This window comes from Vigna umbellata, chromosome 3 (assembly GCF_029865625.1).
Source record: "Vigna umbellata cultivar VRB3 chromosome 3, Vumbellata_1.0, whole genome shotgun sequence".
Taxonomy (NCBI): domain Eukaryota; kingdom Viridiplantae; phylum Streptophyta; class Magnoliopsida; order Fabales; family Fabaceae; genus Vigna; species Vigna umbellata.
In genome coordinates, this window is record NC_142167.1 from 3,429,645 (window position 1) to 3,441,868 (window position 12,224).

A 12,224-nucleotide genomic window follows, 5' to 3' on the forward strand; every position below is an offset into this window, starting at 1 on the left:
ATTTATATTATAAGGTTATTTTATAATAAAATACTCGGTCTCATTATTTTAATACACATATCTACTCTAATACTCCATCTTTTAGGTTCTTACGTTATTCATGTGATTTATTTTAGAGTTTGGATTTCTTGATAGACAAGACACCTTACAAAATTTAAGAATCTTATTTTAATTTTTAAATTAATCGTTAATTAACCTAAAACATAATTTTTTTCATTCATATACAGTAATCAAATTACCACTAGTGCAGAAAAGACCTTTAACATCACCCTTCAAATGTCTGACCCTCGAATATCCAACGTAAAAAGTGACTGGTGTCATTTTTTGTAAATAAAACAACTATTTAGACGTCGGCTATGGAGGGGCTCGACGTCTAAATACTCATATACGTCGGCTCCCCCGAATAGACGTTAAAACTAAACGAAAAAGTTAATAAAATTTTTTTTTATTCTATTTAGAAGTCTGTTATAGGGGGAACCGACGTCTAAATACACAAACTAGAAATTTAAAAAGTCACTTTTTGACTCCATTTAGACGTCTGATCCCGCCACTCCGACTTCTAAAGCCCTTTAGACATCTGTTATTGGGGGAACCGACATCTAAATACACAACCCAGAAATTTAAAAAGTCATTTTTTGACTCCATTTAGACGTCTGTTATGGGGGGAACCGACTTCTAAAGCCCTTTAGACGTCTATTATGAGGGAACCGACTTCTAAATGTCAGCATTAAAACACCGTGAACTTGAGACAGTCGTTACGCGCACTCATTGTTCATCATCTTCGTCGCGTTTTCTCTCTACGGGTTACGCTTTTCAGGTTCGTTTTCATACTTTTGCACCGTTTTAAATTAATTTTACTCTGATTACATCACTCTTTGATGCATTATCTTTCATTTGAACCGATTAAAATGCGTTTCCGTTAGGTTTTGGTGCAGTTATTCTCGTGTCCTTGGACGGCATTCTTCGAAGGCGATTTCTTGTGTTTTGCACTCTCCAATTCCCTCCACTACGTTTTTAAAACCATCCAATAAAAAAAATGTACAATACATTCTTTTCAACTAAAATATAAAGTTGTAAACTCGAATCACCATGATTTAGGAGCAACCTCAGAGACGTCTGACTTGTATGGATCGAATGTCTATATAGACGTCTGACCTATATAGGTCTGACGTCTATAGAAACGTTTAACCTAAAGGGTTCGACGTCTCATTAACATCCCCCATATAGACGTCGGACAAAGATCAGACGTTAAAAATCTAAAATAATATACGTCTAAAGTCCTTTTTGCACTAATGTAAAAAATACATATTCGTTTCTTTTCAATATACAAATTCACATTCACATATACACTCTTACTATATATGTTTTTTCACCTAAACAGTATACTTGAATTTAAAATACATCCATATAATATGTCAAATATTTACAAAGATAACATTAATGTGCAACACTAGTACAGTAAAAGGAAATGACAGCGGTTATTTTTGTTTATCCGCACCGGTTCTGCAACCGAGGTATATACAGGCGAGGCAAAAAGTGTACCACATTTTGCCTCGGTTCAAATACAACCGAGGTATAAAAATGTATGTTTTTACCTCGGTTCAAATACAACCGAGGCAGTAGAAGATGTTCATATTTCACTTTTTTTTCACCAGACTTTTGGTCCCGGTTACTGGTGAACCGAGGCATATGCCTCAGTTTGGAGAATTTTTTTTTCCCGATATCATGCTTTGCTAGTAACATCCCACCTTATAAAAATATTGGAACTAATATTTGATTCTCTTTTAAGGAGCAGCATTCACCAATACAATAATGAAAATATAATTATAAATTAAAATTGTTAAATTCAATTACACAACACCAACCACGTTTACTGCATTAAACAGAAAATTATTCGACTTGTCAACACTGCACTAATAATAACACTAAGGCCAGGTTCTATTAAAACAATATCGGATGCACTCCGAGCTGCATCAGTTGCGTCAGCAACAGCTATACCAATGTCGACCTTCTTGAGTGCAGGTGCGTCATTCACTCCATCACCAGTCATCCCACAAATATGTTTCCTGGCTTGCAAACGTTTCACAATCTCGTACTTGTGCTCTGGCAAAATATAAATCAACATGAGAAAACAAGCGCATATTGATCAATTCTTCCAATTGATAATCAATCTTTCATCCAATATATGATCACCAATAGTATTAAAAACAACCAATTGCAAAGATGAAGATAGAAACACAGCAAGAAAAACACTAGCAAACCCATCTGCATTTTCAATCAGTTCATCAATAGGTAATGCAGATATGGACTCATCCTTGTCCTGCCCAAGCAATTCAGATGAAGGATACATATTGGTACCCATTCCCAAGCGCCGGCCAATTTCCTTTCCTATGGCTAGCTGATCCCCTGAAAATAAAAAGAAGAAATAAATGAGATCACGAGGAGTATATGGTGTTAATAAGAATAGACAAATATACTGGTGTAAAATCATATTCATCTTCTCCAAGTGCAGAACATAAACATGATACTTAGAAAGGATATGGTTGAAAATGACCTGTAAATCTAAGCACAAGAAAAAACATACAAAGAAAAAACATTCAACTACTAGCATGTTTGTTTTGAGTCAATTAAATCAAGCTCAATCATGACCCTTAACCAATCCACATGATTCATTCAGCCTTAATAAAAGCAAGATAGAAAAGAAAATTAATGTACAAAGATGAATACAGAACAAAAATTATCATGTAGTGCAGATTATAGCTACACAGGATTTCATCACCCTCAACACTGACGAAGATTCACCTCCACCTCCACCTCCTACCCCCGCCACCCTAACGAAGCCTTCACCGGCTTCTGTCCCTCATGCCTCTACGAATGCCTCGCCCTCCTCGACCCTAACAACAGCCCCACCATTGCCCGCAAACCTTCATCCACTACCGCCGCCGCCCTTAAAGCCCTCTTCCGCCCACCCGCCCTTCTGGAGCTACGCCGCACAAAGTCCTTTTCCGCCTCCAAAAACGACCTTTCTCGACCTCCTTCGAACCCCAGCGCAAATCCTGTGACATCTACGTCCGCAACACCCTTTCCAACCTTTTCCACCAAGACCTCAAGCCACAAAACGACAAACCCCCAGAGAAACTCTGACATTCGCCCTCAAGCCCCCAAAACGACCTCAAGCTCTGAAGCCCTTAAACGACATTCGCCCACGAGAAACTTTGATGTTACACCACCACTAGAAAGTCAAAACGCGAACCCCAGATCTACCATCTTTTGGCGGTGACGAGGGAGGAGGAGAAGAACTCGCCGCCGAAGCCGTTGGAAGATGAAAAAGGGAAAATAATCGATGAAGGAAGTTCCAATCGGTGGAAAATGAAGAAAGAAGTAACTAATCGGTGAAATCAGTGGAGGAAGGCATTTAATGGTAGGGATGGAGATATTCAATGGTTTAAACGGCCAAAATGGGAAGAAATTGGACGAGAGATGTGGGAAACCTAACAGAGGTGAAGAATAGGGTTTGTACGAAGACAAACCTCGAGAAACCGTGAACGAAGATGTGGGTGGAAAGTCTCGAGAGATGACTGGAAGAGACCTATATGCCTCGGTTAGAAGGCAAACTGAAACACAAAAGCCCAATGACATCGGTTCCTAGAAGACCGCAACAGTAGGGCTATTCGCAAAGGGTTTTATGCTTCGATTTTCTAAACAACCGAGGCAATAGAGTGTATAGATTTCGGTTTCAACCGAACCGTAGCATATAAGTTCGTTTTAATTTCAAAAATGCCACCGTGTTTTAATATGTTTCGGTTTTGTGAAAACCGAAGTATATTAGACGTGTTAAAATACTATTTTTTTACTAGTGCAAGTATAGGAATCAAACTTTAGATGACACTTGTATGATAAAGTAGTCATGCCCATACATACTCTGTCCAAAAATTGATTAAAGCTTCACAATTTTCTACTATAGTCAGACTGTGGGAATCAAATCAAACCAACCTGCAGCCATTTGTATAATAATTATTATTTGGCAAAACTCAGAAGACAAGAAAAATAAAACGACAAAATAATATTTTCCTCTGTCTAAGACCTAATGACTTCAAAGTAATATATATATTTATTTTCCTACAAATATTTTGGCTTTATTGAAAGTAAATATAGAAGTGATTATGGGCCATGGGAATGGGCAGCAGTCATCCTGCAAAAGTTTAGTAAAATTGCAGGACAGGGCTGCGGTCTTCATGTCGAACTGATTATGAACGTGTGGTGGCTTTTGCTTTTATTATTTCATTAATAATTTATGTGTAGTTGGTGTTCTGTGTATTCAAGGCTCCTTTTCCTACGTTGTCCAAATTCATCGTTTCCTTAAGGTTTCGTGGCTGCCTTGCATTCATGGTCTTTTTTGTACAAATTTTTTTTAATTTCTTAATTTGAGTCTTTTTTGCACATGCTTATCGTCATCAACAGAGTTTATGGCAATGAAAATGACGATATAGAGAAACATCAACAACAAGACGGGGAGTTTTACTGAGATAGTGTATTTTTTTTATTCAAATTTATGGAAATAGATAAACTTTTAAACAATTTACAAAATTCGTTGAGTTACGCTTTTCAAGATTATGTTTTCAAAATACAAATTTTATGTTTCAATAGCAATTGTGTTCTGAATATATATTATCATTTTTTAACACTTTTGTATGGAGCACCTTTTTTTTACACTAAAAATGTCTTCTCTTTTTTTTAGATAAACATTTTTTTACAAGTACTTTTAACTATTTGATTAATGAATTAAAATTTAAATATTAAAATATTATTGAAAACTCTTAGTTTATTAATCTAATTATTGAAAAATATCTCAAAATAAAAATTATTATCATATTTTCTTAATATATATATATATATATATATATATATATATATATATATATATATATATATAGACACACATATTAGATAAATAATTTTTACATATATATAATTTTAATAGATAAATTATCCAAAAAATAAAAAATAAAACATATTTGTATATGACATTAAAAACATCATAAAAAATATTAAGAGTAAAAGAAATTAAAAAAAGAGTATTAATTCATTAATTAAATTATATATATATATGATAATTAACAACACTTAATCGTAGATACTTATTACAAAAGTTTTATTTTCAAACATACTAAAATACATCTCTTTCAATATCTTATCTTTTTGCATGTTTGGATTCTTGTATTTTTATCATTATCAAAATATCATGATTTTCGTCATTTTGTCATTTGCCAACATTTTTAATAGATATTTTTTATTTGATCATGAAATAGTTAGGAGCGATATTTTTCTAATTAAGTTAACTTTTATATATTTCAATCATATTAAATAAATTAAAATTTATTTTTCTGAAGTTAAAAAAACCATTTATAAAAATTAATAAATGTACATAATGGTTTTTAAAAAAAATATGGAAGTTCAACTCATTATAAAATTTTTGTTATATAATCAAGTAAAATTCATTGAAAAACGGATCTAAAAATGCAGTAAATGGTTTCATTTAACAAAATAAAATAATTTAATAAATAGGTACCAATAAAAAGTGTCATTACATAAATATTTGTTTTTCAAACTAAAAATTTGAAAGTGTAATGTTAACGCAAAGTTGTTATAATAGCAAAAATATGACGTTGTCATTACCTCATTATGACAAAAGCTTTACATATTAAATATATTTATAATCTTTGAATAACTTATTCATTAATTCTCTATTGTAGATTTCTTCTAACCATTAAGGCAGCGACTTCTGTTCCCAATATTATAACTAAAGTTGATAGGATAAGATTTTGTATATAGAGGAAATCGAATTCAATTCTATGCATGTTTATCACAAATGTAATCTTTTAAAAAATAGTGAATAAAATTTGAAATGTATGAAAAGAAAATATGATGAAGTTTGCTAAATCACTTTTATAAATGAAAAATTTATATCGTTTTTAACTAAAAATTGAGACAAATGAATTTGAGTTTTTATAATCTTTTTATCAATGAAGAATAATAAATTTATATATGTACAAAGACTGATTTTAGATTTGAGTTGAATCTCTTATTATAACATTAATGATAATACCACTTACACTATTTTGCTCCTGTATGTTATTCATATTTAATATAGGACTTCCAACATCTTTTTCTTCAAATGAATTCCTTTTAAGTTGGTAAACTTTGCCGGAAAGTATTTTTTAATAAAAACCTTTTGATAAGAAATTAATAAAATTAAAATTCTCTGTTCATTCTTTATAATCATTATATATTTAATATATGTTAGAGGAAGATTCTCTTAACTAAGATATTTTTAATTGACTCCTTAATTATGAAACAAATTCATTAAACATATTTAAGTTTTCACAAACAAATAAAACTTCTTATTGAACAACGGATAAATAAAAAGATTTGTGTATGGTGTGATTTGAAGGGCATAACACTATATGTAATTTTTTCGGGAGTTTTTTTTACATTACCGGAGATTTTAATCTCCAAAATACACGTTTCTTGTGGTTGTAGAAAATCATCGTCACAAAATTATCGGCAGTTTCCGTCAAAATTGTCCGAGGTTCCTGAAATTCCCGGAACTAACTGGGGTTGCGCTGAAGCGCCTATATTTCCAGGGGTTTTTGGAAACCCGCCGGAACTAACCGAGATTTTCAGAAAACCACGGGAAGTAACTGCGTTTGAAAGAAATGCCCTTATTTTTAGAGGTTTTATCTAAAACCGCCGGAAATGCTTCCACATAATGTTTTTTGTGTTCAAATTGAATTATGATAAACCACGTTCAAATTGAATTTATAAATCTGGTTTTAATATAATCTAAAATTGAATGTTATTATATATAGTAAATTATATTGTTCAACATACATTATTAAAGGCAAAGATATTCAATACTATAACGGTGATGTGATAACGGTGATGTTACGTTAAAAAAATGAGGATGAATGAATTTGGATAAGGAATTGAGAGTTGAAAGAGCAATGTCACATACCCTGAAAAGATAGAGGGGCTTGCGAGAACCGACGAGGACGAAAGGGAAGAGAAATTAGGGATTGCAGAGGGAACAGGAAAGTGAAAAAAATGTTCTCGAGTTAGGGTTCGTGAGTGAAATTTGGGGGCAATGAACGAAGTGAAACTGAAAATTTATATACGATGAGGTCAAAAGCAACTATTGTCATCAATGAAGGAGATCTGGACGACGGCGACTTCAACCGTTTGACGAAGGTGCAACCGTGGATGAAGGAGATGCGATGGCGGACCATGAAGAGGTGCGATGGTGTTGGACATGATGAAGACAAGAGTTGTCGCGGATGGAGGTGAATAAAGATCATAGCTCTTTGTTTGACGAGCGAAGAAGAAGGAGTTGAAAGTGGAGATGGCCGCACTAATACTGTCACCACCATGCTTATCGGTAGTGATTCTGGTAGTGAAGGAGAAGAAGATGAAGCCTGGACTCTTTTTGAGAAAAACGAACCCTAATCGCGCGACGCGTTCATTTCAGAAAAGATAAAACCTAAATTATGAACGCGGTGCAAAAATAAGGAAAACGAAAAAACTGGAGGTTTTCTTATTAAATCTTTGGAAATTTTTTATTAAAAAAATCAATTTATATGCGGTTTAACAGAAACCGCCGAAAATTTATAGAGGTTTTCAAAACCCCAAAAATAAACCTCTCCTAAGATACATTAATTTTGTAGTGTAGGTTTGTAAAACATGTTAGTAGGTATTATATTAAAAATAATTTGATCAATTTAGATATTATCTTGATATTTTAGTTGGAGTTTATTAACAAGTTATAAGTACATATTTATATTAAAGTACACATCCCACATTTTTATTTTAAAAGGTATAAAATAAAAAATAAAATTAATCTACCCCAATATAAAATAAAATAAAATAAAAACATGTTATAAACTTATAATTTTAAAAAATGGTATCCTTTTAATGACGTCCCATTTAATATATTTTTTACATGATTCTGATAATTTTGGCACCATTTTTGACCATAAATAGTGATCATGAACAATATCTTAGCAAAATATTATGGAGCATTTTGGCATAACTAAAAGTCCAAAATTTTTAAATTAATTTCTTACAATCAATTTGGCATAACTAAAAGTTCACAATCCCCAACTTTCTTGACCATATAAATTTGCATGACCTTGAATTTCGGCATGTCGTGATGTTGTGGTCCGCACTTTAACCCTTTTTGTTCCTATATCTTTGACAAATCTCTCATTCTTTTATTAATGTCGTACAATTATATGTAATGGGAAAAGATAAGAGAAAGGAAGATTTATTATCTAATTTTTCATATTAATTTGTTTGATAATACAAATCACATTTAGTTTTCAAGTATCATTTAAAAACTTCGTAATTCAAAAATTCGATAATTGTTTGAAATACAGTCTCTTATACTTAAAAACTAAACATTGTTTAAATTTCTAATATTTTTTTAACTCACTATTTTTTTAAAAATATTTTTAAATTTTATCAAATTTGTTTTATTAACGTTTACAAATTTAATAAATATTTTAATTTTCATAGAATTTTATTTAGTTCTCTAATTTAATAGGTACACAATCATAATATTTTTTCTAAATATTTGATATTAAAAAAATTAAATTACATTATTTAGATATCGAATATTTGATAATATTCTTTTTTATTTGTAAGAATACATTTTTATTTTATAAAAAATATTTTGTTTTTATAGCTATTTTATTTTTGTAATATATATCAAAATGAATATAAATATAGATAATGTTAGAAAAATTATTATTTTGACGCATCTAAATTTTTTATATTTATTTAACATTATTCTTATTTGTTTTTTACTTTTTTTTTTTGAAAAAATATAAATATTTATAGTTTTATAATTATTTTACTTTTGTATTATGTGTGAACGTAAAAGCGTTTGATGATGATTAAAGTTATCGTTACTAATAAAAACAAATATGACTGTAACATGAAATACCACTTTTTCTTCCCACCTTTTTCATCGAATCTGTGTACGTGCCATTCTCATTCTTATCCACTATGTTTTATACAACACACTATAAATACAACACAAATGTATCCTCCTAGAACCATTGACAATCCAATTCTTCATTATTTCTAACACCTTCAAGGTTTTACAAAAATCATTCTTTTCCCAGGTAAAATTTTTGACGGTGTTCTCTGTTTCCTTTAACTGCTAGTTCTCTCAGTTTGCACTGAACATTTTAGTCCCCCAATGAAATGCTGCATTCCATATGCTTGATGTTATGACTCTATAGTATATGATACATGGGGATTTTGTGTTATTCCAATGTGAATGCTTAACATTTTTACAAATTGTGTACCAGGATGGATTCAAGTGCTGCAATTGTGGAGGGTATAGCAAAAGAGTTTACTAGATGGCAAGCAAAGGTTGAAGAAAGAGACATAATAAGCGAAATACATGAAAGCATTCTTGGCCACATCTTGTCTTTCCTTCCAACAATGGAGGCAGTGCGTACCAGTGTGTTATCAAAAGGTTGGATTGATGTTTGGACATCCATCACCAATCTAGAGTTCAATGACAGTGTGCCTTTTTCTGGGAAGAAGATGCAAAAGGAACAATATGAGTATTTTGTGAACAAAATGCTTCTTCACCTTGGCAATTTAAGCACACAAAGTGTCTCTCTTTGTTTAACTTCTTATCATTATGAACCATCCATGGTCGGTGCATGGATCTCCTCTATATTGGAAAAAGGAGTTCAGAAACTTCACATTCAGTATGCTGATAAAGATCACTTTCCTTCCCATTCTCTCTTTAGTTGCAACTCTCTTGTGCAATTGTCGCTTCAAATGACATGCAGTCTCAGTGTTCCAACCTTTGCATGTCTTCCAAACCTTCAAACTCTTAGCATTTCTGGGATCAAGTTACTGAGTGAATCCCCCATCTATTCAAAAGATCTGATTCTTAGCTTCCCACTTCTCAAAGTGTTTGAAGCAAGAGGGTGTGAGTGGTCAACTAAGCAGAATCTTTGTATACAAGCACCTCTACTTGAAAAGTGTTCCATATCAGTGTGGACCTCTCTATCAAATGAACCATGCAAATCTTTCATCAAGATTTTCTCTCCCCATCTGACAGATTTCTCTTACGAGGGTGATCTTGAGAAGGAAATCATTCTTTCAAATCCATCATCAGTTCAAACTGCTTCTGTAGTGATTGTCATTGATGAAGACAGAAAAGAAAATATGGAAAAACTTGGGTTTCAATCACAAAAACTTCTTACACAGATCCGTGAAGTGGAACGCTTAAAGTTACTGTTGTACAAGGTAGGCTTTGTTTTTCATCACATGTAATTGGAAATTTGAAAAGATATGACTGACATTTATTTTCCTTTCAAAATTGGTATACTTATGAGGTAATTTTGTCAACCGTCAATAGTCAAATACAACGGGACATGATAATTTAAAAAATTAAGTTAAGGTGAGCTGACAAGACAACTCTACATGTTGTACCACTGTGCAAGTTTCTAACCTTTTGCATATATTCTTAAAAATTTATCAGATGTCCATTTTATTATATTATACACAGTTCATTTGTTAGTGCATTTATATATTTAAACATGTTTTTGCTTGTGGAAATGTGTGACGTGATATCATAATTTATTCTCAAAGTCTACCTGCCAGGATTCTATACCTAGTTTGAATCATGATATTCCTAACCTTGTCAATCTTACATTATAAACAGAGGAAAGAATAAAAATGGATGCTTTGTCCGAGAATTTGATGCTGAACAATTTTTCCCTTGCCATATACAGGTTTTAGTGAATGCTGCTGATATTTTCACCCTTCTACCAGCTTTTGGGAGATTGACATATCTGCAACTTAATGAAGTTACTGGTGAAGCTCTGCTGAACATACTCCACAATTCTCCTACGCTTGAGACTCTAGTTTTACAAAATGTAAGTTTTGAACTCTTGCTTTTGGTTCACTGAAATTAAAATGTTCTAGTTTACAAATGGTGGATTACTCACGTTAAACATAAAAAATGTTTCAGGGGGTATTTGACTTCAATAAAGATGCTTTGGTTTCTACATCAGTGCCTCAGTGCTTTCTGTCTAGCTTCAAAGCTTTTCAGTTCAAAGAGTTTAATGTGCATGATCATGAGCTTCTTCTGGCAAAATTTGTGATGGCAAATGCAGCAGTCTTGGAGAAAATGACTATTTGTACTGCTTTTTGGCTGCAGTATTCAGATATTGATATGGAGAGAGTTAAGGAACAGATACTCTCTTTGCCAAAGTGTTCAAGCTCTCTCATGATACAATTTTCTCAAGTCAATGGTTCCTGATGCACAACTGATAGCTGGAGTGGAACTGGTTTATATGAGATAAAGATATTCATGATTTATCATGTGCATTTAATGTTTAATGTTAAATGTTGATTCTTTTTATCATAATTATATGATAATAATTATTGGTTTCTTCGAAGAAGAAAAAAAGTATCTGGTATGACAAATGTAGTATATAGTTAGTTATCAATAATAATACAATAGGAATCTCATGTATCAAAATCAATTCTTGATTACTAAAGCGACAAAGGAATTCAGTTTTATTGACATAAGATTTGGTTCAAACTTTGTCAGTTGATTACAAATTGTTTAAATTATATAAAAGCAATGAAGGAGAAGGTTCAATTTCTTAATTAGTTGAGCAAATCCTTATTTCTAATGAAAATTCTTAGACTTTGTTCACTTGAATAGATTTGGACAATGATTTGAACGAGAAGGAGTGGATGAATTTGAGAATAAATTGTGTGTTGTTTTTTTGAATGAATTTGGATGTGATTGAGATTGAACTTAAAAGTAAAATTTGTGAAATTCGTGTAAAATTTGATCGATTTGATAAATTAAAAATATATTTTAATAAATAAAAAATAAAGATTACTAAATTGTCCATGATAATATTAATATAAAATAATATTTATAAATAACATTTTTTGATAAAAATTATTTCAAATAATAGAATTTAAAAAAATTAATAAATAATTTAAATAGAGAAGAGATAAGTTATAATAAAATAGGGAAATATAAATTTTATAAATTCTTTGATAGATTTTTTCATAAATATTTAACAAAAAATTTAAGTTAAAATATAAGATTATTGTTTTATCTTTTGTATTTAAAATTAATATATTATTATTATATAATATTGTTATTAGTATTTAAT

General features: G+C 31.3%; 2 protein-coding genes across 2 annotated transcripts; one reads left to right on the forward strand and one right to left on the reverse strand.

The window, feature by feature from the left end:
- Window positions 1–1,870: 1,870 nt before the first annotated feature.
- On the reverse strand, window positions 1,871–2,611 carry LOC148201420 (plasma membrane ATPase 2-like). The gene is made up of 2 exons (XM_088109543.1): window positions 2,254–2,611; window positions 1,871–2,103 (listed from the first exon to the last, which is right to left on the reverse strand). The coding sequence occupies exons 1-2, from the start codon at window positions 2,609–2,611 to the stop codon at window positions 1,871–1,873; spliced, it is 591 nt and encodes a 196-aa protein (XP_087965669.1).
- A 6,435-nt stretch (window positions 2,612–9,046) lies between these two features.
- LOC124844774 (F-box/FBD/LRR-repeat protein At3g14710-like) lies at window positions 9,047–11,983 on the forward strand. Its single transcript, XM_047321782.2, has 4 exons — window positions 9,047–9,182; window positions 9,372–10,329; window positions 10,818–10,961; window positions 11,057–11,983. Exons 2-4 carry the CDS (start codon window positions 9,373–9,375, stop codon window positions 11,345–11,347), a joined length of 1,392 nt encoding a protein of 463 aa, XP_047177738.1. The 5' UTR covers window positions 9,047–9,182; window position 9,372; the 3' UTR covers window positions 11,348–11,983.
- The last annotated feature ends 241 nt before the right edge of the window (window positions 11,984–12,224 follow it).

Excerpts from the sequence above, each read along its gene's own strand:
- LOC148201420 (XM_088109543.1), bottom strand. The coding sequence starts at position 2,611 with ATGCTAGTAGTTGAATGTTTTTTCTTTGTATGTTTTTTCTTGTGCTTA. Across the intron at positions 2,104-2,253 it reads AAATGCAGATGGGTTTGCTA|AGCACAAGTACGAGATTGTG; the intron begins GTGTTTTTCTTG and ends ATATTTTGCCAG.
- LOC124844774 (XM_047321782.2), top strand. The coding sequence starts at position 9,373 with ATGGATTCAAGTGCTGCAATTGTGGAGGGTATAGCAAAAGAGTTTACT. Across the intron at positions 10,330-10,817 it reads TAAAGTTACTGTTGTACAAG|GTTTTAGTGAATGCTGCTGA; the intron begins GTAGGCTTTGTT and ends TGCCATATACAG. Across the intron at positions 10,962-11,056 it reads AGACTCTAGTTTTACAAAAT|GGGGTATTTGACTTCAATAA; the intron begins GTAAGTTTTGAA and ends AAAATGTTTCAG.